At 36.3% G+C, this 24,738-nt stretch overlaps 2 protein-coding genes across 4 annotated transcripts; both read right to left on the minus strand.

Annotated features, from left to right (window-relative positions):
• Window positions 1–3,273: 3,273 nt before the first annotated feature.
• LOC120081287 (serine/threonine-protein kinase PBL34-like) lies at window positions 3,274–7,523 on the minus strand. Of its 3 annotated transcripts, XM_039036029.2 has the most exons (7): window positions 7,149–7,523; window positions 6,719–7,058; window positions 5,230–5,573; window positions 4,946–5,081; window positions 4,543–4,679; window positions 4,343–4,466; window positions 3,274–4,056 (listed from the first exon to the last, which is right to left on the minus strand). In XM_039036029.2, exons 2-7 carry the CDS (start codon window positions 6,921–6,923, stop codon window positions 3,536–3,538), a joined length of 1,467 nt encoding a protein of 488 aa, XP_038891957.1. In that variant the 5' UTR covers window positions 6,924–7,058; window positions 7,149–7,523; the 3' UTR covers window positions 3,274–3,535. The 3 variants fall into 3 exon arrangements, with proteins under 3 accessions (XP_038891957.1, XP_038891956.1, XP_038891958.1); XM_039036028.2 differs by having other exon boundaries at window positions 6,719–7,487; XM_039036030.2 differs by lacking the exons at window positions 6,719–7,058; window positions 7,149–7,523 and adding an exon at window positions 5,884–6,214.
• Window positions 7,524–11,579: 4,056 nt separating this feature from the next.
• Window positions 11,580–24,022, minus strand: LOC120082055 (heat-inducible transcription repressor). The gene is made up of 11 exons (XM_039037275.2): window positions 23,888–24,022; window positions 23,433–23,743; window positions 22,577–22,654; window positions 21,947–22,464; window positions 20,831–21,463; window positions 20,497–20,651; window positions 19,815–20,002; window positions 13,646–13,773; window positions 13,132–13,487; window positions 12,958–13,061; window positions 11,580–12,096 (listed from the first exon to the last, which is right to left on the minus strand). Exons 2-11 carry the CDS (start codon window positions 23,722–23,724, stop codon window positions 12,026–12,028), a joined length of 2,523 nt encoding a protein of 840 aa, XP_038893203.1. The 5' UTR covers window positions 23,725–23,743; window positions 23,888–24,022; the 3' UTR covers window positions 11,580–12,025.
• Window positions 24,023–24,738: the final 716 nt, after the last annotated feature.

Below are 24,738 nucleotides of genomic sequence, written 5' to 3' on the forward strand. Positions count from 1 at the left end.
CATATAATTTATTAATTATAACGAAGAGAGAAAAACTGTTGTGAGGTTTTTATTAATTATAAATTTAATAAAAAATTTATTAATTATTAATTATTCCTTTGGAACCTACCTTTAGCGAGGAAAACGATAGGAGCTCATGCTGATAATGTGTTGTGAACTTGAGGAGCACAACGAGAACACGGATACCAATAAAATATAATATTAAAATAAATATAATATAATATAATAATAAAATAAATAAAACATAATATATAAATAAATAAAATAAAATAAATTAACAAAATATGAAATAAGAAATTTCTCAAAAATTCTCCAGTTTCTCCAATTTCCATGAAATTTGCCCCATAATGTGTATTCCAAAACCCACCAAATGCTTATAGGTAATTTGGCAAATATGAGGTGGATTACATGAACACTAATAATGTAGTGTTGAGACACATGGGCAATATTTTGAGAAATGAAGGCATGACATATGGTCAATGAACACTAAGCATGAATATTTAATGAAAATCTATTATCGTGATATCTACAATACAATTAACCCCTAAACTTTAAGAGTCATATAAATGTAAAATCTGAACTAATAGTTGTATCAATATAAACCCTAAACTTTTTATAAGCGTATCTAGTTACACCCTCTATTAATTCTACATAGGAAAATATCGTGTGAAACTTATCATTGTATCAATTAAACTTCTAATCCTTATCATAATTGCCTCTAAGAACCATCCATGCATTTACTCTAATCGTTTTTTTGGTAAAACTGACATATGAAGAAGTCTACACATGTTAGAATTAATGCATGAATTTTTTAAATGTAATCGTAATGAAATGTCTAAATTGATTAACTTATAAAAATTAGGACTTTAATTGACTTAAAAATTATAGTTTCAAACGATATTGATCTAAGGAAATTTGGGAAAGGATGCAAATTGATACACTTACGAAAGTTCAAGATTTAAATTGATACACCTATTATTTCAAAGTTTTAATTGATATAACACTCCCAAAATTTAAGGATATAAATTGATATTTACTTAGAAGGTAATATAATTGTCTAACTTTAATATCTCAATTTGTCAAGACGAATATCTTCAACCAAAAGGTTAAAAGTTTAAATCTTCTTATTGAACTAATATATAGAGAGTATTTAAATCTCATTCTAATTCTTAAACTTTTTCAAATTTGTTAAATTTGAATTTCAAACCTTCAAAATATCTATTTTAGACTCTATTTAAAAAATAAATAAATAAAAATTATCCATATTATGCTACTTTTCTACCTCAAATCTTTTTTTTTTTTTTTTTTTCAATGTTCACTCCCAACTTGTCTTGAAATTATGTTCCTATTAACATAAGACTTAGGAGTATAAATGGTATAGCATCAACCAAAAAATCTGACGTTGAAACCCTCTAACCATGGAGGATCGAAAGGCCTCTAGAATGGTTCTTAGTGCATTATCAACTTAGTTGTGCTTGGATCGCTGAACTACAAACTAAAAGGTAATGGGGATGAAGGATTAAAGAATCAAAGCAACCTCCAATTTCCAACTCATGCTTCAAAATCTCCATCTGATTTGCATAATTGATTAAGCTAATCCAGTGTTTGATTTTCTTCAAGGAGATGGAATACTGTTGAATGATCCTGAGCCCTGCCAAAAACCTCAGATCCTGCATCTTCACTTGCTCATCTTGTTCAATATCAAACCCAATTTCAAATCTAGGACATGAAGATTTCTTGCTATGGAAAGAAAAACACAGCTCTTTCAAACCTCATCTGGCTGCACACTTGAAGAAGCAACAACCACAGGCTTTGGCTCTCCTCTTTAGTATTGCTGAAGGTCAGAAAATTGAACAGAACCAAGCATCAGTACCTTAGAATATTTTCAAATCCATGTATAGAAAAACCTCAAAAGGCCAGTAAATAGAATGAACCTCACCCTGCTGCACAGAAGAGAAGTGTCCTGTATCAGGTTCCCCAAATGCCAGGTTGAAGCACTTCACTGAACTTGTAACAATCAAATGTCTGCCGCCATGTTCCAAGCTCACTAAAGAATTCCAAAAACCAGCAGCTGGGAAGAACGAACATCATCTTGATAGGCGCATTTCAAGATCAAAATCCAACAAACCAATATTCATGAATTCGTTTTTGATCCTCCTGAGAAGGTTGACATCAAATCATATTCCCAGAAAAGATATATGACCCAAGAATTTCAGGAAAACGTTAAGAAAAGATACACTCATTTCAAAATTTTGATTCGTCTTTCTCATAAAACGACTAAATAAGGACTCTATAGCTTGAAGAAAGAAAACAGGACATAAAACAAACAGCTTACCTGCACTGCAAAAACCCAATAGCTTTTTGAGAAATACATGCTCTTAGCGACAGCGAAGCGAGTGAATTTGAGGTCGCAAATGGCAAAATGGGACTGAAAAACAAAAAATAATGGCAATGTGTAAGTGGAGATCACTGACCAGACCGCACACACTCCGAGTCCTTCTCCTCATCATTGAAAGAATTACTCAAGCGCCATAGTGGAGTAACTGTGCGAATTAGGTAACCCATTTTCGCTCATGAATTCATCAGCCTGTGACTGAATCAGAGTTTTACGGAATGGGTTCAGGTCTTTTCAGTTGTCTGTAATGATTCCTTCTTTTCTCCGCCGTCCACGCGGCGGATTCTGAACGGTTCAGGACCTTTCGGTTCACCGTCGGCCACCTACGTCCTCTATTTTATAATTAATCTTCCCCACGATAGAATTTTGTCCATAGCTGCATACTTTTTGCTTTCTCGATCAGTTGGTATTTTGGATACTTGCACTGAGAAAGTGGATGTAGTGTAAGGAAGAACACACGCGTCAATGACTTGAAATATAAACCAAATGGTTAATTTATATTGACAACGATGACCTATCAAGTCAAGAATGAATGACTGAAGCAAACTGGGAAAGTCCATTCAACATCCACTATAATTCCAACATCAAAATGTAACATTATTCCAATAATTTGGCAGTCAAACCCCTTGACTAATCAAGTCTTCATTATCAATCATCTGGTCCATATAGGTAGCTCTCTGTTGCCTAATACTTTGTAAATCTAAGGGTTCTTTTCTTTGAAGTTCAGCTTGTCAATCAATGTTGAGATGTGGGGCATTGACTTTGTAAGCTGGCAAATATTGCTGGTTAGTGTAATCTTTTCTAGAATGGAAATGCTTGACCCAGAAAAATGAAGAAGAAAAGAAGGGAAGAGAAGAGAGATTGAGATTTGTCTGTTCTTTCCCAAAACAATATGACATTGAAAATCGATGAACAAAATTCATCTGCTATCGTACACTCTTTCTGCCAGGTTTCCCATTTTAACAAGATGATAGTGCAGACATCTCTGTCTAGCATTTCCAATGATCCACCAGCAAATGCTGTTTTGCAAAATAAACATCTATCTATACTGAGGTAGAAGGGGGAGATCTATTTGATGACAAAATGAGATGGGTTAACACAACTAGATAATTACTAATTAATTACCAAACAACCCAATTCTCAGGCTTTGACATTGGGTTTTGGAGATGGATGGGGTTGCTGATGATGATATGGAGAAGCATGAGAACCATTGGCGATCGAATAGCTGCGTAGTTGCTGCCCATTCTTCGGAACTGGTCCAGCTGCTGTGTGGTAGCCGTTTCTCGCCATTGGGCTGGATCGTATGCGGTCAGCTTGCATTGTCTGAAAATAATAAGATGAACTTGCCATGTCCTTCAGGTTTGGGAGAGGCTTCAAGGCTTCAACAACTTCACTCATCAAGGGTCTGACCTTTTGATCTCGGCTAAGGCATTGAGCAGCTAATTGTACTGCTTTTTGGGCACCTTTTATTGAGAAATGACCTTCAAGCCTTGGGTCTATCAAGCGATAGAATCTCTTTTTTTCTCCTAGGTATGGCCGTGCCCATTCCACAAGGTTATGTTCGCCATTAGGACGGTTTTTATCCATGGATCTTCTGCCAGTTAACATTTCGAGAAGAACCACCCCAAAACTGTAAACATCACTCCTTGATGTAAGATGTCCTGTCAGAGAGCACTTATCAGACCAGAAGCAATCGCCAGGAAGAATGAAAAGGCACAAGTAGACTGAACAAGATAACACAGTTCCAAATTCAACAATTTTAATCTTAGAGTTGCATGCCGTGGGAACATATGGGCAAAAGAACTGACAAGTGAAAAGAATGGAAATCACCACCCGTTCCTAGATTATAGAACCATAAGTTCTACTTAGTTCAAGGAAAATTTCCATTTAATGTACTTTTTAAATACAACAGCAGAGATATAGAAGGTTGAATATTCTAAAACTCACCAGTCATAACGTACTCTGGAGCTGCATAGCCATATGTTCCCATCACACGAGTAGAGACATGGGTTTTATCTCCATCTGGTCCATCTTTTGCAAGTCCAAAATCAGAAAGCTTGGCATTGTATTCCTGAAGTAATGATATTATTAGGAAGATTTAAAAAAATGAAGAAAAACAAATTATAACCACAGCTTCTGTCACATACGGCATCTAATAGGATGTTGGATGTTTTAAAATCACGATATATCACAGGTCTTTTTGCTTCCTCGTGAAGAAAAGCAAGACCCTTGGCAGCACCTAGTGCAATTTTCATCCTAATAGACCACGGAAGGGGTAGAGATCCTGCACAGGAAATAGATTTTTACAAGTGAGAAACAGAAGCATGCATGCGTGCATGCTTGGTTCTATTTAAGGCATGTTTGATTATAAGATATGCCAAAATCGTTTTCTAAAGATTAAAGACTAAGCTAGCTAACTAGTTAACAGACCAGATCATAAGTCATGGACCTCCTGATATATTCGTTAGAGAAGACTCTAGGACCATTTACCCAAAAACTACATGTTGAAAGGAAGTGGACAATTTAATCGTGAAAAAAGAATCAACATACTCCGGAAAAGATGATTCTCCAGGCTTCCTCTAGGCATGAACTCATATACAAGCAGTCTTTGATCATCTTCATTGCAGTAACCAATAAGTCTGACCAAGTTGGGATGTTTGAGATCACTGAGAAAATTCACTTCAGCCTGCCACAAACCACAACCTTCCCATCAATTTAAGAGTAGAACATATGGAAATTCCTACCATCCAAACAACTTTTTATCACATCCATACAAGATGAGAAATGTAATCATCAAAATATTAAAAAGCCAATAGATCAGAGAAGCTTCAAACCATCCATTCTTTGTGGCCCTGAAGACCATCATGGTTGAGGGTTTTAACAGCAACAGTGAGTCCTGTGCCAGGTTTAACTGGAGCAGTTCCATTCTCTTCAACCCAACCCTTAAAAACACAACCAAAACCACCCTCACCAAGAAGACTCTCGGGTCTGAAGTTCCTTGTAGCCAACTTAAGATCATTGAATGAAAATTTCCGTAGATGAGGAGAAATTTTAAGTTCCTCTTCTACTTTGGAAGTTGATGAATTACTCTCTGCATTACTCATACTTGTGGTTGTTGAAGATATGTCTCGAGGTGTTGGTTGGTCTCTACTTGAATCAGCCGTAGACTTGCTTTCAGCTGACACAAAAAGATTATAAATTAGGAAAAATCCGAATATATATTGTAAAATGCAGATAAATATCAACCACGTAGGATGCAATTTTGTTTCAAACTTAAAACATTGATCTAAAGTAATAAATCCCATCTTTTGGCAGGAAAAAGAAAAGAGAACAGAATCATGCAACATAGACTTGTGGACAAGTCTACACGAGGGGAAGAAAATGAATTAGCATTTAGAAATAAGAAAATACAGGGATAAAAAAAAAAGATGGTCCAGTACATAAGCAGTCCAAGTGTCACTCCTCAATTGGTATATAAAATACTTAACTTTATAATGGAATATAAACTTGAAGCACAACCATGAACTGAAAACCTCCAATATGTACTGGATCCATACATAAAAGGAGAATGTTTCCGGGTCTACACATTTTGTCTTCTAGGCCTTCCATTCCTCAAGAAAAGTTACTAAATTTCCCATTCCTCTATACAATCTGTTATTTACCCACCATCTACAACCTTTGAAGATTACCATGCAAACTACCACTTGGGTACTGACACCCCACCCATCTGCATTTTTTTTAATAAGAGACACCAGTCTGCATTTTGCAACAAGGGTTTTCATAAATCTAGGAGATCGTTCTTGATTCAGAAGGTAAAACCTGCATTTAAGACAACCACTCCCGCTTACTACGGAACCTTTACTGGATAAGTCTCACAATACACTTAGCAGGGCTTCAAGATCCATTTTCTGGTTTGAAGCAATAAATCCCCCACATGACTTTAAGCTCTGTGACTTTACAACTTTTTGAATCTTAATAATCATCTACTATTATCCATAACTGAGGGTTAAATAACACAAATGCAGGATTAAAAGCTCGCATTGTTAAGTGATTTCAGGAACACTAATATTGTTGTTAATCAACTTGTGACAACAATATACACCCCACGCCTACTCTCGAGTACTTTTTCTAAAAGAATGAATGCTGACATCAGAAAATGTTTGCAAATCACAACAATCGAAATGATACCCTTAGAGAACATGGAGTAAAGTATAAATTTCAGGAAGTCCCGGAAAGCAATAAATCTAAGTTTTAAGCCAGCAAGCGAACTACAGAAGATAATAACAAGAGGAAAATGATCTTCCGCAAACATTAAGTCATTACCATAGTTGATACTAGTCCCACTAATCGAACTATCAACTTTGGATCTCGAAGAAATGCAGCTACCAAAAATCCTCAGAGCAATCCAACAACCAGTCTCTTCTTCCACGGTTTCAACTTGTTCCTTGTTGTTCTTCTGCTTCTTCTTCCCTTTCGATTCCCTCACTTCCCGAGACTCAACTTTCCCATCTTCAGCGATTACCTCCATAGCTTAAGTACCCAAAAGAACACAGATAATCATAAAACTCCTCGAATCCAAAACACCATCCAGTGCCTCACCTTCCCCAAGTCACCACTTCAACCCCAGCTAGTTAACTTCTCCTTGAAACAGCGCAAGTAAAACCTACCAAAAGATCACTCAAATTTACCAGGTTTCACTTAGGGCAAAAAAGAAGAAGAAACCCAGTTGAGACCCAGTCGAGAGGAAGATTACCAGATCGTATAAAAATCGATGAATTCCAAGAGAAACCCTTCAAAGGGCAAAAACAAATGGATCGATAACTAGAATGAGCTCATAAAGAAGTTTCCTCTTCCATCAAAAGACAATGATATTCTCAGTCTTTCGCAGCTCAACTTACAAATCTCCGCGCTCAAAGATACAGATTACAGATTATCCCCAAGATGGGTTTCCAACAAGAACGACCAGATTAGTTTTAAGCTGGTAGAGTTATAAATTTTATGCCGGAGAAAAATTAAAAAAGAAAAAATTAAACAAAAGATAGAGAAGAAAAAGGAAATTATTTTCCAAAATATCAATTCTCTCTCTTCCTTTTTCTTTTTCTTTTCTTTTTTTTCTTTTTATTTATTTATTTATTTATTTGCATTTTCCAATGGAATCAAAGACTGGGCAAAAGTTAGCGTAGCTGCCCGGGGAAACGGGCAGAGACCAAACTGCCGGTCGTGTCAGCTGACCGTGGCCCGGGGGTCCAAATTAGAATGGACCAAACATTTCGGGCAGATAGAAAGTAGGGAAGTCGGGCATTTCGGGCATGAGAGAGAAGGTGACCATGGGCCCACAGGGATGTTGACGTGTCTGCCTTCGTGGGCGGATTTGAATGCGCACGTCAAATTATTCGGTGCATTGCACGCACCTCTTTTCAATTTTCCCTCTATTTTTTCGAATTATTAATTTATCTAATTCTTTTTCTAAATTAATTTTTTTTATAAAAAAATCTGAAAGACCGATTCTACCCCTACCCCACCCTCTGCCCTAAATTATAATAATAGAGCCCCAACCCCAATCATTTCAAGCTTTTTATTGAAGTAAATTTGTTGGTAAGATAATCAAATAGAGCACAAAGGATATTGTGATTTGGACATTAATTTTCATTATTTTCAAAATAAATCTCTTACTATCATCAGCTTGAATCAATTATTATTATCTCCCAATTTTATAATTACGTTCCGTAATTTCTATGAACAAAATTAAGGGAGAAAAATATGTTTTAAATTAAAAAAATGTTTAATAAGTAATAAAATAATCCTTCCTAATTTGTTAGATGTAAATGTGCTCTCAGGTGGTTTTTTTTTTTTTTTATACTTGATCGACAAGAGGTTCACTTCACATTTTAAAGAATATTATTTTTTAAAATAAATAATTTTAGAGTTGTGATAAATTATGAATTTGTAAATGATTCTATATGGAATTATTCCTTTCGAAATTTTCATCTTACATATTGTTAAAAAAAATAATTAAACGGAATAAAAAAAAAAAGAAAAAAGAAAACTAGTCACTTCAAATATACAAAACAAGAAAATTCATATGGAAATTAGCTCCTTAAAAAAATTATGAATAGTTTTTTTAAAAAATATTGAGTGGATTTTCTTTTTCTACGAACTTTTGATTTTTTAATAAGTGGCTTTGATTAACGATATTGATACTTTATATTTTAGTAAATACATAATTATGTTATTTTATTGAGAAAAATAGGCAATGAAATCTCAAATTACCTTTAAGTTAATAAATTGGTTCATTTTAAACTACATATTAGAACTAATGTAGTTTGATGATAAACTTAAATTTTCACAATATTGTTTAAAAGAAAAAAAAAAGTTTACTAGCAAGTTCAAGGAATAAATGATTGACTTTTGTTGCATAAACGTGCACCACATAGCTTGACTTTTGTAATGCTAGTTTTAATATATTGATTAAAGCTGATTATTTTTAAAATTTTATACATTATTAATTCAATGTAATAATTTTTTATATAACTTATAAGTTTATAAAATAACCCCCTGAAAATGACACATTCATGACTTAATGATATATAGTAATTTATATAGCTTAACAATGCACCCAAAAAAGGGTACCGGTATTTTTATATGTAAATTATTGTTATATTTTAAAAGAACTTTTTTCTTTAATTAAGAAGAAAATATTTGTTTTTTTTTTAAAAAAAATACACTCTTATGATAGGGTCAATTTTAGTATAAGCAAGCATTATCCTGAACTGTACATGACTAAAAATAATAGAGAAGAAATAAGATTTGATTTCATGGAAAAGAATTTTTAAAGAAAAAATTTTAAAAAAAAAACAATAAAATTTTCTAACTCTTCAAATAGAGGCCAAAGTGAGCATTTACATGCGATCCGATCCAAGAAATCCGAGGTTTAATCCCCATCCTCCGATTGCTATATTCACAAAAACTCTTCAAATGGAAGAAAGATCCAACTTCTTAATTGTCACATTCGTTTCTTTTTCTTTCAAATTTGTCATCTATCATATAAATATTTTCTTTATTTCCATATTTAAATTATACAACGTTATAACACCCCCAATAAATAAATAAATAGATAAAGATGCTCTAGTTTTTATTCTTTCATGAGTGGATTTTGAGATTTTTCTCCCTAATATTCACAATGAAAGTCAAATCCACAAAGATAATAATATATTGAAATAGTTCAACTAACAAAATAATGTTGGTGTTTGTCAAAAACAGTTCCAAAAAATCAAATCAAAATTGATGACAAAGAGAGAAGAAAGACGATCAAATTTTTGCATCACTTCAAAGAAATGTACAAGTCAAATAGCTCTAGTAATTGTCCCAATATGTAAAGTTAAAAATGGAACTATTACCAACTACGTCAAATAAAAGGTCACTAATGGATGAATTCTAACTATCATAGATTGACCAAATGGTAAATTACGCACATGAGTTTGATAAAAGACTAAAAGGAAATGAGTTTAATCCATGGTAATTATCTACCTAAAATTTAATATCTTACGAATTTTCTCTACACTCAAATATTATAGAAAGAGGTAGACAAATTGATCTGAGACTTGTAAAATCAAAGATATTGAAAGGAAAGATGATGTAGGTGAAAGAACATACCAACTCCATCCAGATGTAGTAAACTTGTTGGTTGTAAAGTGTGTTCTACCATTTCTAAATGGAGGAACTCAATTTGCAAGTATAATAAGTAGAAGCGTGCTTGAAGTGAAAATCCTTTTCTACACACTTTAGTTTGGGGATTTCTTTTTTCTATCTTTTATTGGATAGGGTGGGAGGTGCTATCGTTCCTTTTTGTTCTAGTAGTCTTACAAGCCATACTTAGGAGTTGTTTCCCAGTCTCTTTTTACATATAGGAGGGAATTCTCTGTTTTTGTACTTTATTTCACTAGCCATATAGCATGTGTGTATTAGATATAAAAGTCAAAAAGTGTTGAAAACTAATAAACCATTAAGCCCTTCTAAACTTTGCTAGCTAATGACAAATAACTTTCACCACCATAGCAAGGGTTTTTTTTTTCCTTTTTGACCTATTAGTTTACAAAGGAAAGAGATTATGAGTATCTAAGTGATAATCACGAGTGATTTGGAGGTGAAAACAATTTATTATTTCTTACTTGGAAACAACAAAATTCATTCAACTTATGTTAATCCTTGTCCTAATTTTATCGATCATGTTCATCAATGTCAAAATGATCTAGTACACTCTCTTGCATCTAGATTTTTAGAGGAGCGCGAGTCTTCTTACCTTACTACTCCCTACCCCATGTGGTTTTCGAAATTTGCGGCTCGTGATATAGTCTCCTCGTTCGTGTTGTTTTGCTGCTTTTTTACTTTGTTGTCCTAAAAAAGTTGTCTATCATATACAAATTTTAAACCATCTTCGAGTGACTATACTTTGTAGGTTTGAATCTCCTCATCTGTAATTTAGTATTTAAGAATAGATGACACCTAATTAAATAGAGTCCCAACAAGCCTCTAATAAGCACCTCAAACAACTGCATACCACACCAGAGTGGACAACAAAATTACAAATGTAATTTAGTATTTAAGAATAGACGACACCTAATCAAAGTAAATAGAGTCCTAACAAGCCTCTAACAAGCACCTCAAACAACTGCATACCACACCAGAGTGGACAACAAAATTACAAATATAATTTAGTATTTAAGAATAGACGACACCTAATCAGAATAAATAGAGTCCCAACAAGCCTCTAACAAGCACCTCAAACAACTGCATACCACACTAGGACAACAAAATTAAAGTACACTTATAATGGACAAAATTAACACCGCCTAAACCATGGGCGATCACCAAAGAAGCCTCGACGACATTCTTAGAAAAGACTTTCGAACGTTAGTACTGTTACTGTTTTTAAAGTGATTTCTTTTTCACCATCTACATAGAACAAATAGTCATAAATATTATCCAAGAAACAAAAACACTATCAATAATTTCACTCTGAATTATCGTGTGGTCTATTTTGGATGATTGCTCTGCTCTGAAAACGTCCTGTTGGACAGGCCACAAGCACCATTACATCTTGCAGAAAGGATGAAAAGAGGCATATTATTATTAGCTAAACAAAATGAAAGCGTGATTAAGGCATCAAAATTAGGAATCAGGAATAGAAAATCTGAAAAAGGGTCTTGGGTTTGAATATATGTAAAAACAGAAACTTACAATCAAATAATATATCAAAAACGGAGCACAGCAAAAGTTGCAAATTCACAGTTCCTCCACTATTTTCTAGGCGCAGTAACCTAGAAGCACAATCAAATTCTTTAAAAGAAAAAGGTATAAAAGTTATATATTTTGACATTCCAGAATGTACATCGATTCCATTTCCAAGACGAAGGTACACAACTTACAACACACGACTAAAAGCTATATATCCAAGATAATTTGATATGGCCATAAGGGTATATCAATCACACTCAAAGAGAAGGCAAATGAGCGAATGGTCGTTGATTGGCCTAGAAACCATAAAAATTCTGATTCAGAATGGCCAAAAGGACGGGCATTGGATGGACCCTTCCAGAGGTCGAGATAAAATGTGAGATACTAGGAACCATCTTAAATAATCCCAGTAGAAATGCTGGAGGTCGCATTTATTTTCAGTGAGTGCTCGGGGATATACGTAGCACCTGTCGCATCAAAATAATTAAAGAAATTTATAGTTGATGTAAGTTGAGGAAAATGAAAATGAGAGAATCTAAATGAATATCAGTGGGCATGAAGAATTGTAGAATGAGAACAAAATGAATAATCTTGCGCATGATAAAGAAAAAGATATTATTCCCTGATATCAGGCATAGAAATAAAATTTGAATTGGTGTAAAACCTACAGAAAATAAAAACATCTGCTGAGAGTTATCGAAAAGGGAAATGAGAGAATGACTCTATCCTTTTGGGAGAGATAAATCAAGAGATGTGATTCTCAATTTTAGCATGGGACACGGGAAATTAAAGATTTTTTTAAAAAAATCTTTGACTTGATGAATAAACAGTAAGAATGAGAAAGGAAATAACATCATTCTTGTTCCCATTAAGAAAATGCATCTACATAGGATTCAGGTTTGTTAGAAGAATTAGCATTGAAGCTAAAGTTTCATCAGAAACCTCCGACGCCAGTTAATATTAGAATAAGTTTTCCAGAAAAAGTAACAATTAGTGATGGTCAGCAAATAAAGACAAAGGTACTACTAATAAATTATAGTCATATGGGGGTACATGCTAGGTATCCATATACCTACACTCTACCTTTATTGGGCTTATAAGTGTAAGCAAACCAGGATAACTTGAATGTAACAATAATGAGCGGCCCATAAGCATAAACAATAGGCCATGCGTCTGTCATAAATATCATTATCTATACTATAGAATTTTCGATGTTGATTCACCCCAACCAAAAAATGTTTAATAAATTAAGCAGAAATATTTAGCTTTTTCTCACAGTAGGTACATAATTGAAGAATGCAGGGAAGAGAGAGAACGACTATCAGTACCTTTTTCCTTGACATCAATTTGTAATGTGTCGAGTGTAATTATGCCATCAGTCAAGGGAAGTAGCTCAAGTTTGATGGTAGCTGTGGATTGAGATGGAATACATCTGCAGAGACCAAGCAAGGAATGAGTGTTGGAAAAACTATTTATCGAGTGAGAAAGGAATTATTTATTACCCTAATGGAACTCTACTCTGGAGCCACAGATGCGAGCAACCTAAACCAGCACTTGGGATGATATCTGACATGGGAGAAGATTGTTCTTTAAAAGAAACCGACCGGCCTCCAAAATCAATACTGTGTTTTTTATTCTCAGATACAGTAGGGATTGATCTTGGCCTTTCCAATGATGTACCATACTTCTCACTGCCTATCCTTCCAGCAACTTCATTTAAAACCATGTATGGACTCAAGGGTGATGATGGTGAGGAATTCAATGAAATCACAGATGGAAGAGAAGTGGATGAAGCTGGAGCAAGAACTGTCATGGTCAGATCTTCAGATGTTAAATTTGACGCCTGAAGTGTCAAAACCTGAAATTTAAACTGTTTCAGATGACTTCGTATTGGAGAGCATGAGAAATTGTGCGGATGTGTATGGATATTTCATTTATTTTTTAATCATTCTTCTTCTTATTATTATTATATTAATTGTGGGTGGTAGGGTTTGCTGGATATTTGATGCTTCAAACCTGAACGGGAAGGTGAGAAACAATTCCATTGGGTTTAGGGGTATCCCCTGATAGCGCCACAGACACCATAAGATCCCTTGAAATTCGAGGTTGCCAACTGGTTGGTTGCTTGAAAAACAATCTAGATTCTGTATAAATTCAGAAAATATAAGAATTAATTTTACTTAAATAAGAGTCAAGAACTGGCAGAATCATTAGATTGAGGTAAGAACAATCCATATACTTATCTTCTTCCAGTGGCCCTTTAGCCTTAATTCATAGGATGCTATCATTCTTTGTTTAATCAGTTGGTTTTAGAAACTTGGTGAGAGAGAAAAATTGTGGAGTGAGCATATGCTTAAATGAATAGCTTTAGAAGAAACGCAAAAACATTATGGTCCAACAAGGTAAAAGCAATCCCTTGAGAATTGTTGTCAGTTATCATATCAAGAGAGAATTGTGGTTGCAAAGAAATCAAAGAATCTTTAATAACTAGTCCAGGAATTGTTCGGTCCATTTTGGTGCTCCCCATCCTTTTTTTTTTTTTTTTGTGATTATGTTAGGTATCTGATTCCTGGACTCAGCAAACCCAACAACAACTAGAACAAACACGAGCTCTGATATAGTAAATAAGCAGTAATGCCAGTACGATGAAGAAAACAGAAAGGAACAATAGGAAATCTCCTCACAGTGATTCAAGAAGTTATAAAAGAAAATGAAAGAAAAAAATAACAGATACCCAGCCAATTCGAGAGGGCCTCTTCTTCCCAAAAGCTACTTCAGCTTTTCTTCAAAATAGGCCCTCCCCCTGCCTTCTTCCTCTTTTGGTTTTATAGCACCACAGTGGTCCATCCCTCTTTCCATACGGTTATTTCCCTTTTTCATGATTATTCCCTTTCACGATTATCCCCTTCCTCATTTAAGATCCTTGGTGCAATTCCTCTTCTACCCCTTCTCTTATATGTGTTAATAATCAGGGGTCTAACAATACCACAGGCCTCGAATTGCACCTTGTCCTCAAAGGTGGAGATCAGGGAATTGCTCCGATATCAAATGCACAGATTCCCACGTAGCTGCACTCTCTGGTAGCTTCTTCCATTTTACCAGCCATTCCTTTGTAGCCAGTTCCCTATTCCAGCAAACCCCTATGATAGTTTCAGGCACCACTTGCAGCTCAAACTCCTCTGTTAAGGCTGGAGGGTGTTGTTGAATCAGAGTGTTCTGCCCCAACTTCTTCTTCAGGTGAGATACGTGGAAGATGTTGTGTATGCTGGCCTCTGGAGGAAGGTCTAGTTCGTAAGCCACCAACCCTATCTTTTCTAAGATTTTGTAGGGTCCATAGTACTTGGGAGCTAGCTTCTCACATCTCTTCCTTGCTAAAGACTTCTGTCTATACGGACGTAGCATCAGGAATACTTCCTTCCCTATTTCAAACTGTAATTCTCTTATGTGATGATCTGCTTGTTTCTTCATTCGATTTTGAACCACAACTAAGTGTTCCTTCAGGGCATTCAAGACGGCGTCTCTAGCCATTAATTGCTGTTCCACCATATCATTAATGGTATTTTTTTTACCATAAGATAACAAAGGAGGTGGTTTTCTTCCAAATATTGCCTGGCATGGAGTGGTTTTGATTGAAGTGTGAAAGGTGTTGTTGTACCATGATTCTGCCCACGGAATCCACTTGCTCCATATTGAGGGTTGCTCATTGCAAAAACATCGCAAGTCTATCTTAAGGCAACTGTTAACTCTTTCAATTTGTCCATCGGTCTGGGGATGAAAGGAGGTACTTCTTTTCAAAACAGTTCCAATCATGGAGAAAAGCTCCTTCCAAAAAGTGACTGAGGAAAATCTTGTCCCTGTCTGTGATTATGGACTTAGGAACCCCGTGATGCCATATAACCTCTTGGATGAATCGATCTGCCACTAGTTTTACTGAAAAAGGATGTTTTAATCTGATGAAATGAGCCTACTTGCTCAATCAATCCACTACCACTAAAATGGAATTGTATCCTTCGGATTTAGGCAGCCCTTCGATAAAGTCCATGGTCAAATCTTCCCATATTTGTTCTAGAACTGGTAGAGGTTGTAGCAAACCGGCTGTATTCAAGGCTTATGTTTTATTCCGTTGACATATCTCACAATGTTCTACATATCTTTTCACATCTGACTTCATGCCCTGTCAAAACAACTCGCCTGACATTCTCTTATAAGTCCTAAGGAAACCTAAATGGCCCCCTAACACCGAGTTATGAAAGGTATGGAGGAGTGAGGGAATTAAGGATGAATTTTGGGAAATTACCAGCCTTCCTTTATAAAGTAACTTTCCATGCTCCAATTGATACTTAGGCTTTCCGTCAGATCCTCTTTCAGTATAGCAATAATCTTTTGCAAGTCCTCATCCTCCTCTACCTCTTTTAATACAACTACCACTTCCACCAATGCTAGGAGGTCATCATGAACATTTCTGCTTCGGTTGGTAACCTGGATAGGGCATCCGCAGCTTTGTTTTGTAGACCAGGTTGGTATAAGATCTCGAAGTCATACCCCATCAATTTTGCCAACCATCTTTGAAATTGTGGTTGTACCTCCCGTTGTTTCAATAAGAACTTGAGTGCTTTTTGGTTTGAGATTACAGTAAACTTATTTCCTAGGAGGTAATGGCGCCATTTCTGAACGGCCAACACCACAGCCATTAGTTCTCATCCGTAAATCAATTTCACTTGAGCCCAAGTAGATAGCTTCTGACTGAAGTAAGCTATCGGTCTGTAGTCCTGACTTAACACAACCCCCAACCCAAAACTGGATGCATCAGTCTTGATCACAAATGAAAGGGAAAAGTCAGGTAGAGCTAACACTGGAATCGTCCTCATTGCCACCTTCAAATCTTCAAAAGCTCGTGTACCCTGCTCATTCCAATAGAACCCATTCTTATGTAGGAGCTGAGTTAAGAGCGCTGCAATCTGCCTATAGTTTTGCACAAATCTTCTATAATAGCCCATGAGACCTAGGAATCCCCTTAGCTCCGTCACATTCTTTGGTTAAGGCCAGTTGGTCATAGCTCATACTTTTTCATCATTTGCCTCAACGCCCTCTTGAGATACCCAATGTCCTAAGTACTGGATTCAAGTTTGGCAGAATGAGCACTTCTTGTTGACAAACAGTTTGTGATCTCGCAAAACATTAAAAACAACGGCCAAGTGTGTTTCATGAGTCGAGATGTCAGGACTATATATCGGAATATCATCAAAAAAGACTAACACAAGCCTTTGTAGAAATGGCCTAAATATGTGATTCATTAAGGACTGGAAGGTGGCTGGAGCATTTGTTAATCCGAAGGGCATTACCAGAAATTCATAGTGGCCCTCATGAGTTCTAAATGCCATTTTTTCCACATCTTTCTCGTTCATTCGAATCTGATGATAACCCGATCTTAAATCCAATTTGGAGTAGACTGCAGAGCCGTGAAGTTCGTCGAGTAATTCTTCGATCACTAGGATGGGAAACTTATTTGCTGTCGTGATTTGATTCAACTTTTGATAATCTACACAAAACCTCCATCTCCCATCCTTTTTTTTAACCATCAAAACAGGGCTTGAGTAAGGACTACGACTTGGCCTAATGATTCCTGCCTGCAACATTTCTTCCTCAAGCCTTTCGATCTCTTCTGATGGTGGCCATATTTATATGTTCTGACATTAACTGGAGATTGCCCTTCTTGGGTTATAATCTGGTGATCAATAGCACGCTTCGGGGGAAGGTCAGTGGGCAGTTCAAAGATGTCTTCGTTTTCCTGGAGTAGTGCTTGAATCATAACCGGTAATACCTCCTCTTGTTTCTTTTCTTTCTCCTCCCATTGTTCAACATCTTCATTTCTTTCTCAATTCTGGAACTCAATAAGGAATCCCTGATCCCTTTCTTCCCATTCCTTAGCCAAAACCTTTAAGGAAATCTCTGCTCTCGTGAGAGATAGGTCTCCTTGTAACATGACTGTTCTTTCCCCCTCCTTGAAACACATAGTCAAAGACGGCCAATGAACTCCCATGAACCCTATGGTAAACAACCATTGCATTCCTAAAGCCATGTCCATCCTCCCTAACTCAATTGGAAGGAAATCGGCGGTGAACACCAAGTCTTGTAGTTTGATTACCACTACCTTATAAAAACCCTTCCCCTTTACAACTTCCCCATTGCCAATAACAACACCGTATTTCGCAATGCTTGTTATTGTAAGCTTCAGCTCGTCTATCAATCTTTGATTGACAAAATTGTGGGTTGCACCACAATGGATCAATACAACGACTTCTTTTCCCCTCATCATTCCCTTCAGTTTCACCGTTCCTCTCTTGGGAAACACCATCATTGAACATAAGGAAAATTCCGCGTCTTCCATGATCTCAATGGACGCCAGTTTTGACGTTTCCTCCGCTTCGATTTCTTCTGTTTCTTTTTCCTCACACTCCACGTCCTCGTTCGTGATGAACAACATTAGTTCTCGATTCTCCCTGACCTTACAACGGTGGCCTTGCGAATACTTATCACTGCACCAGAAACACAACCCCTTCTCCAACCGTTCTCGATATTCTCTGTCCGACAATTGCTTTACCAGCAGTTCCTTTTTCATAAAATTTTCCTTGATCGGAATCAATACTTGTCTCGTCGATCCCACATCTAATCCCTTAGGGTTTTGTTTGGTTGTATAATTATTTGATTTATTCACACTTTGGGCTTGGGCTTCGCCCTTCTAAGGCCCAATAACTCCTAAATCGCGCAAAGCCAACTTTAGTACCAGGTTCCGATCATTGACTAACTGGGCTTCCCTCATACACTCATCCAGGCCCACAGGGTGTCTACTGATGACCTCGACTTGCAATGATGGCTCAAGTCCATTAAAAAACACATAAGTAAGCACGCTCTCCGCCATCTCGGGTAACGGCGCTAAGTATGTCACGAATTTCTTCACGTAATCTGCATAACTTCTTGTTTGATCTGAAACAGCCTTGCCCCCAAACTTCCTTCGACTGTCGGACGAAAGTGCTCAAACATCCTCTTCTTTAACTCATCCCATGTCGATATCGGTCGGCGATTGTGGCTCCATCTGAACCAGTCGACCTCGTCTGGAGCAAAGCTAACGACCGCCACCTTCACCTTCTCAGCATCACTCAATTTGTGTATCTCGAAATAGTGTTCCGCTCTATATACCCAGGATTCGGGATTTTCCTCCGTGAAAACCAGCATTTCCAGACGTTTGTATTTGCTCTTGTCTGGTCCTCCCACTCCCTGATTCTGGTCTGAATCAACTTCATCCATTTTCTCCTTCATCTTGAGCCGAGATCCATCAGTAGCGCCAAACTCACTACCCTTCCGGATCAAGCTATTCTCCCTCATCTCTTCAGTGAGTTATTCTATACTTTTACAGAGGCCTCCAAAACCATATCCTTCATGCTAGCGATTTCTTTCTCGTTTGCCTCGATTCTCTCCTTTATTTGTTTCTATGCCATTTTCCTTGTTCGCCCCAGGATTTTAGGGCTCTGATACCAATGTGTAAAGTGTCTGATTCCTGCACTCGACAAACCCAACAACAACTAGGACAAAGAACAGAGCACAAGCTCTGATATAGTTGTATTGATATAGTAAATAAGCAGTAATGTCAGTACAATGAAGAAAACAGAAAGGAACAATAGGAAATCTCCTCAAGGTGATTCAAGGAGTTATAAAAGAAAATGAAAGAAAAAAATAACAGATACCCAGCCAATCCGAGAGGGCTGCTAATCTCTCCTTCCCAAAAGCTACTTCAGCTTTTCCCCAAAATAGGTCCACCCCGCCTTCTTCCTTTGTTGGTTTTATAGCACCCCAGTGGTCCCTCCCTCTTTCCATACGGTTTTCATGATTATTCCCTTTCACGATTATTCCCTTCCTCATTTAAGATCCTTGGTGTAATTCCTCTTGTACCCCTTCTCTTATATGTGTTAATAATCGGGGGTCTCACAAATTATACTCCATCCAAGGTTACCTTAAGTTGGAGTTGTTTTCTATATGTTCCTGTGGGTGGGTAATACTTGTGCAATTTAATTTTTTTTCCACAATATCAATGAAAGGGACATGTTTATCCTATGAGAATCAGAAAAAGGCAAATTACGACAATTAAATTAATTGAGTAAATTAGAAAAATAAAGATCGGTGAATATACCAGTATAGTTGCACCGGCATGTTACCATAATTGCATATTGATCAATCGTTTTGGAGGTAAGGGACAAACTTGATGTAGCATTTCCAGCCTGTAATCGGGAGGATTGGGAAATTTTTTCTCCACAAGCCTTTATATTCCTCCACATAGAAGTTGCTGGTTTGAGAATAAAGGAGTGTTCTTCGTCTCTCCTGCCACAGAGAAGCTCCACATACGATCAAAGGAATGTATTTTTTCAGTTATCATAAAAGAATGAAAAGAGAGGCACCAATGTAGATATCTTCTCATACCAAAATGATTCATAAGAAATACTCAGATATATTTGAAGGGCACAATTTCACTTAATGCAATATAAAAAATAAAAAATATAATAAAACTAAAAACTCTCAATCTTGGATGATATTTTAATCAAGAGCGAAATGCTGCATTGTAAAACTCACCCCTCACTGGGATCTATAGTACTAAAAGCCATAACCACATACAACAAGCAACCATTAAAAAATAAAAGCCATAACCAAAAAATTTTATTAGTTCACCACAAAGAAAATAGAAAGTTAGTTCACAAACCGCCCCCTCAGATATGCAACCCCACCACTTGTTTGGTACAGCAAAAGCACAACCACCAAAAAAATAACTGAAGCATGAGAACTTTAATGAATACAACATATTTTGAGTGGATGACAACCTGAGGGCTAAATTTGGTAAGCTGTGTTCATTTCCTGCTTCTATGCAAGCTATTGGCAATGATGAAGGGAGTCCATCCTTTGATGCCTCTTCAAAAACAATCGTTATAGCGTCAATATATATTATGATATCCGGTATATGAGCTGGAGACACATTCTACAAAACAACAAATGTAACTCTGTAAAAAAAATTGCACAAAGAACATTTCAAACGAATACTTGAGAAATATAATATAAATGATATATATGTAACCGTATTGGCGTATCATGTACTGGTTATAACTTGATTCCAAAAAAAGAAAAAGAAAAAAGGAAGAGAAAAAATCGTGATCAAACCTTAATTTGAACGCATAAAAGGTCATCTGTATTGCAATCAGCAGCAAAGGACTGGATTTCAACAGGATGAACAATTTCAAGTTTTCTCCTCCATCGTCTTCCTGGAATATGAATTCCTTTCAGTCCACAACAAACAGAAAATCTCTCTTGCTCCAAAGAGACACCTCGAAAAGATAAAAGGTCACGGCCCCCAATTCTTTTACTCTTTGAGGACTTCTGGGTTGAGAACTGTTCCCAATTTTCAAGTTCAAAGTTTGGCTTTGAACTTGCAGCTTTAACAGGTGCAGAAGGTGGTGCAGTATTGTGAGGTATTGAGGACATAGAGTAGCTTCTAAAATGGCCAAAGGAGAAGAGTTGAGAGCCAGATGAAGAAACACTAGACTTTTGAGACGTGCCACCAATTCCTGCATTGGTAGTTAAACGGGGAGGAGATAAAGGACGGGAAATAGGAGGAATGGTGTTATCCAAAGGAAGCAACCATTTCAACAATTCTCCACATGGATCCAGATTTGAATAACCTAAGCCATCCTGATTCTCAAATGATATTGGCCGCTCTTGATATTTCTCAAATTGAAGTATTTCCAATACAGGATCTCTCAATATGTCAACACCAACATTCACACGTAAAAGCACCTGCATCCTTCCCACAAGAAGACAGAATGAGAATCAGTAGTTAGAAAGAGTGTTGAAATTGATACTGATATTAAGACTTGGGAACTTATATAGGCATAAAGGATTCTCAAAAGGAGTATGATGATATCCAATGAACCAGAAACCATTATTCTGACAGCAGGAATAGTTATATGAAATAAAAGAAATTTTGCCACAAATATGAATTACATAGGGAACAAACAAGTACTTATTTCTACTGAGCAGGTTGCATCACACAATAACCAAGCTGAACATCAATACAAAAGATATAGAAAATTGTACTCTTTGGGATAATCAATTCATACTTCAGGTGGACAGTCTGATGCAAGACTAAGTTATCAGTACTTCTAGGAGCCTACTGCAGGGTGTAGGCTCAAGAAGAAAAGCGGGACATAACACTTGAAATTTTCAATCAAAAGTTTCTGCAACTATGCACGAGAACTCCAGAAGCTTTTTGATACATACCACTATGCTTCCATCAGAAAGAGAGCAGCACTTGAAGGTACCTCTTGCTACGCCACCAGAGACATTGGAATCAAAGTCTCCTTGATCAATCACTGCATTTATGCTGGACTTAATAATGGTCTGACCCACTATCTCAGAGTCACTTTGTTTGTCAGATCTTTTTTTTGACCAAAGGGGATCACTAGACTCGGCAATTCTTACAAAAAAGTGAGAGTTCTCAAATCGTTGTAACAATGTTTCTGTTTGTCGTCTGTGATCTTCCATTCGGAGAAGAGATTCACTGGCAGAAACATCCTCTGATGGGTCAATCTTCTCGCTTAATAGATTTTTACCATTCTGATCTGTACTATGTCTTTCCCCATTTGTGGAATTAGTTCCATCATCCATGTGCTCATTTTTTTTTTTAGGACTATGCGATTTTCCATTTTTACTCATAACTGCTGCAACTTTAAAAGGAGTTATGGTTTCTGTATCCTGTTTATAAGCAGATAAACATGCCAAGATACATATTTGTTCACCTGTATAAAGGGCAGAGTTAAAGTACCATACCGGTAACACAGCATTTCTCTCATCTGATGATGCAGGTGTATGAAAAACAAAATAAACAAGTCATGGATAAAGTATATGTACCTGGGAAAACAAAAGATCGGTCCATACTGCATAATGAATGTATATCTGATGCATTTTTCCAATCACAAGGAAGACCCTCTAGAAAAAAATATCAAGTATTAGATTTCCTTTATGAATCAGAAGCCAAAGAGGAGCACGCATCTACCACATAAAGAATATAGTCATGTTAAGCATTCTACTACTCAGGAGTCAGAACCTCCAACCGTACTTTTTGTGGAAGAATTTCAGGTGTATCTTCTTGAATGTAAAAATTCCACATCAAACGAATGCGTTACTAAGTAATGGTCCTAGTAACAAGACTGTAAACAATCTCGCAACTTAAAACACTAACATGATATTAAAAAAAAATTATACTATAGATGTGTGATAAAGAACCGCAAGATATTATGCTATAAAGTTCCCAAGCTAGTTCTATCTGAGAAACTTCAAACTTCTAACAAAAGGACAGGGAGTTGATATTTGAGTTCATTAAGTGTTGCATTCAGTTTAGGAAACTAAAACTTCATATCCAACTTCAAAAAACATTTGATCGGAATTTATCCAATAAAATGATTCGTCATGATAAAGAAGAAGAAGAAGAAGAAGTGATGACGAAGAAAGTATACGTGGAGAGATAAATTAGGCGTCTTGACTTGAAACAGATGCCAAAAGTTTCGAGTCGACTATTCACATAGAATGCCAGATGTATCTTCTTTCAATATAAATCACAGTACATACACACTATACGGTGTGTTATGGTCACCATCTTATGCAACCAGATTGTTATGTTAAGCATCAGTGATACATTCATGCACGACGACACATTAACCGATTATCAAAATCAGACATTAGTGAACTGATATAACAAAGAACGCACTGCATGGAATGGTAATCCACCCTTCTTCCTCGGAAACATCAGAGTGCTTCACTACACTAGCACGGCCGCTTTTCTCCCTATGACCAGCAATACTTCCATTCTCACCGCCAGATGCATCAGCCTCCTCGTCATTATCATCAACAGTAGAATATTGTGGAAATGGATCTTCAGAAATCAGACCCTCCAAAGTTACTGCTGGCTTTGGCGCGTAATAGGTAGCTGGAGGAGGAGTTTCTTGAAGAGATGGCCGCTCTGGAGGCACGGTATGAGTAGATCTGAGTAGAAAATTCATTGTCGCATCTACAGAGTATCTGCAAAATCAAGAAGCGTCCGGTAAACTCGTAGTTGGAAATTGAAACTGATCGTTGATGCCATTTGTCAATCGTTAAGCATGTAGGGCAAAGAAATTGAGAAATATAAAAAACTCGGTGAAAACAAGCAGCCCTTGGGTCTACCTGATCGGCGATCGAGCCGGAGAAGCTCTGTTTGCGAAGTGGAGGATAGATCCAGTGGTGGCGGAGCACCGGACATAAGGAAATCGGTGGCCGGGCCTGACATGATTTCTCACCACGGCACTAATGGGCCGGGCTGTACTTGTACAGAGTTTATTTGGGCCCAATAATTGGAAACTTTTCCTAAAATACCCGATATGCCCCCGGCCATTTTATTTCTTTCCCTTTTATCTCACAGATAAAAACGAAATAAGAGGATGTTTGAAATAAATTTTCAAAGTGTTTAATATAAAAAATAAATTATTTAGAAAGAAATTAGACTGTTTGTTTCAAAATAATTTTTCATGTGTATTTTAATCAGTTTTTATTAAAAATGTGTAAATAAAAATGAATTTTTTGAAAAATACTTTTTTTTTTAGTCAATCCAAATAGACCCAGAATTTATATATAAAACTTTAACATTTTACTACTATTATGTTGAGGTAGATATCTTTTTCTTTTTTTTTTCTTTTTTTTTTCTTTTTAGTTTGAGTACTACCCGATATATGATTTCACAAAAATGAGTTCATGTTAATTATCGTAGAGCTATACTTACTTTAGTGGTTGAGATATATTTTTGAAACCTTGACATAAACATTGGTTGTTGAAAGCGTGGTTGGGGTTAAATTAATCTCTTTCTTTTTCATAAGTGTAACATTGGCTAAATGCACTTTAACAATTAAGTCCATATTAATAATAAGATTAACCTAAATTAAGCCTTAGAGATACTTGTTGAAACATAATTAAGTCTTATTCCTTTAATTTATTGTTGTGTAATTTAGTTGTATAATCATGTTTACTTTTGGAAGTCTTGT

This window comes from Benincasa hispida, chromosome 7 (genome assembly GCF_027475165.1).
Source record: "Benincasa hispida cultivar pf3 chromosome 7, pf3_genome.v1.1, whole genome shotgun sequence".
Classification (NCBI taxonomy): domain Eukaryota; kingdom Viridiplantae; phylum Streptophyta; class Magnoliopsida; order Cucurbitales; family Cucurbitaceae; genus Benincasa; species Benincasa hispida.

Excerpts from the sequence above, each read along its gene's own strand:
- LOC120081287 (XM_039036029.2), bottom strand. The coding sequence starts at position 6,923 with ATGGAGGTAATCGCTGAAGATGGGAAAGTTGAGTCTCGGGAAGTGAGG. Across the intron at positions 4,680-4,945 it reads GGAGAATCATCTTTTCCGGA|GATCTCTACCCCTTCCGTGG; the intron begins GTATGTTGATTC and ends TTTCCTGTGCAG. Across the intron at positions 4,057-4,342 it reads TCCAGAGTACGTTATGACTG|GACATCTTACATCAAGGAGT; the intron begins GTGAGTTTTAGA and ends GCTCTCTGACAG.
- LOC120082055 (XM_039037275.2), bottom strand. The coding sequence starts at position 23,724 with ATGAATTTTCTACTCAGATCTACTCATACCGTGCCTCCAGAGCGGCCA. Across the intron at positions 13,774-19,814 it reads ATGCCGGTGCAACTATACTG|AATCTAGATTGTTTTTCAAG; the intron begins GTATATTCACCG and ends GAATTTATACAG. Across the intron at positions 12,097-12,957 it reads AATTGATGTCAAGGAAAAAG|GTGCTACGTATATCCCCGAG; the intron begins GTACTGATAGTC and ends TTGATGCGACAG.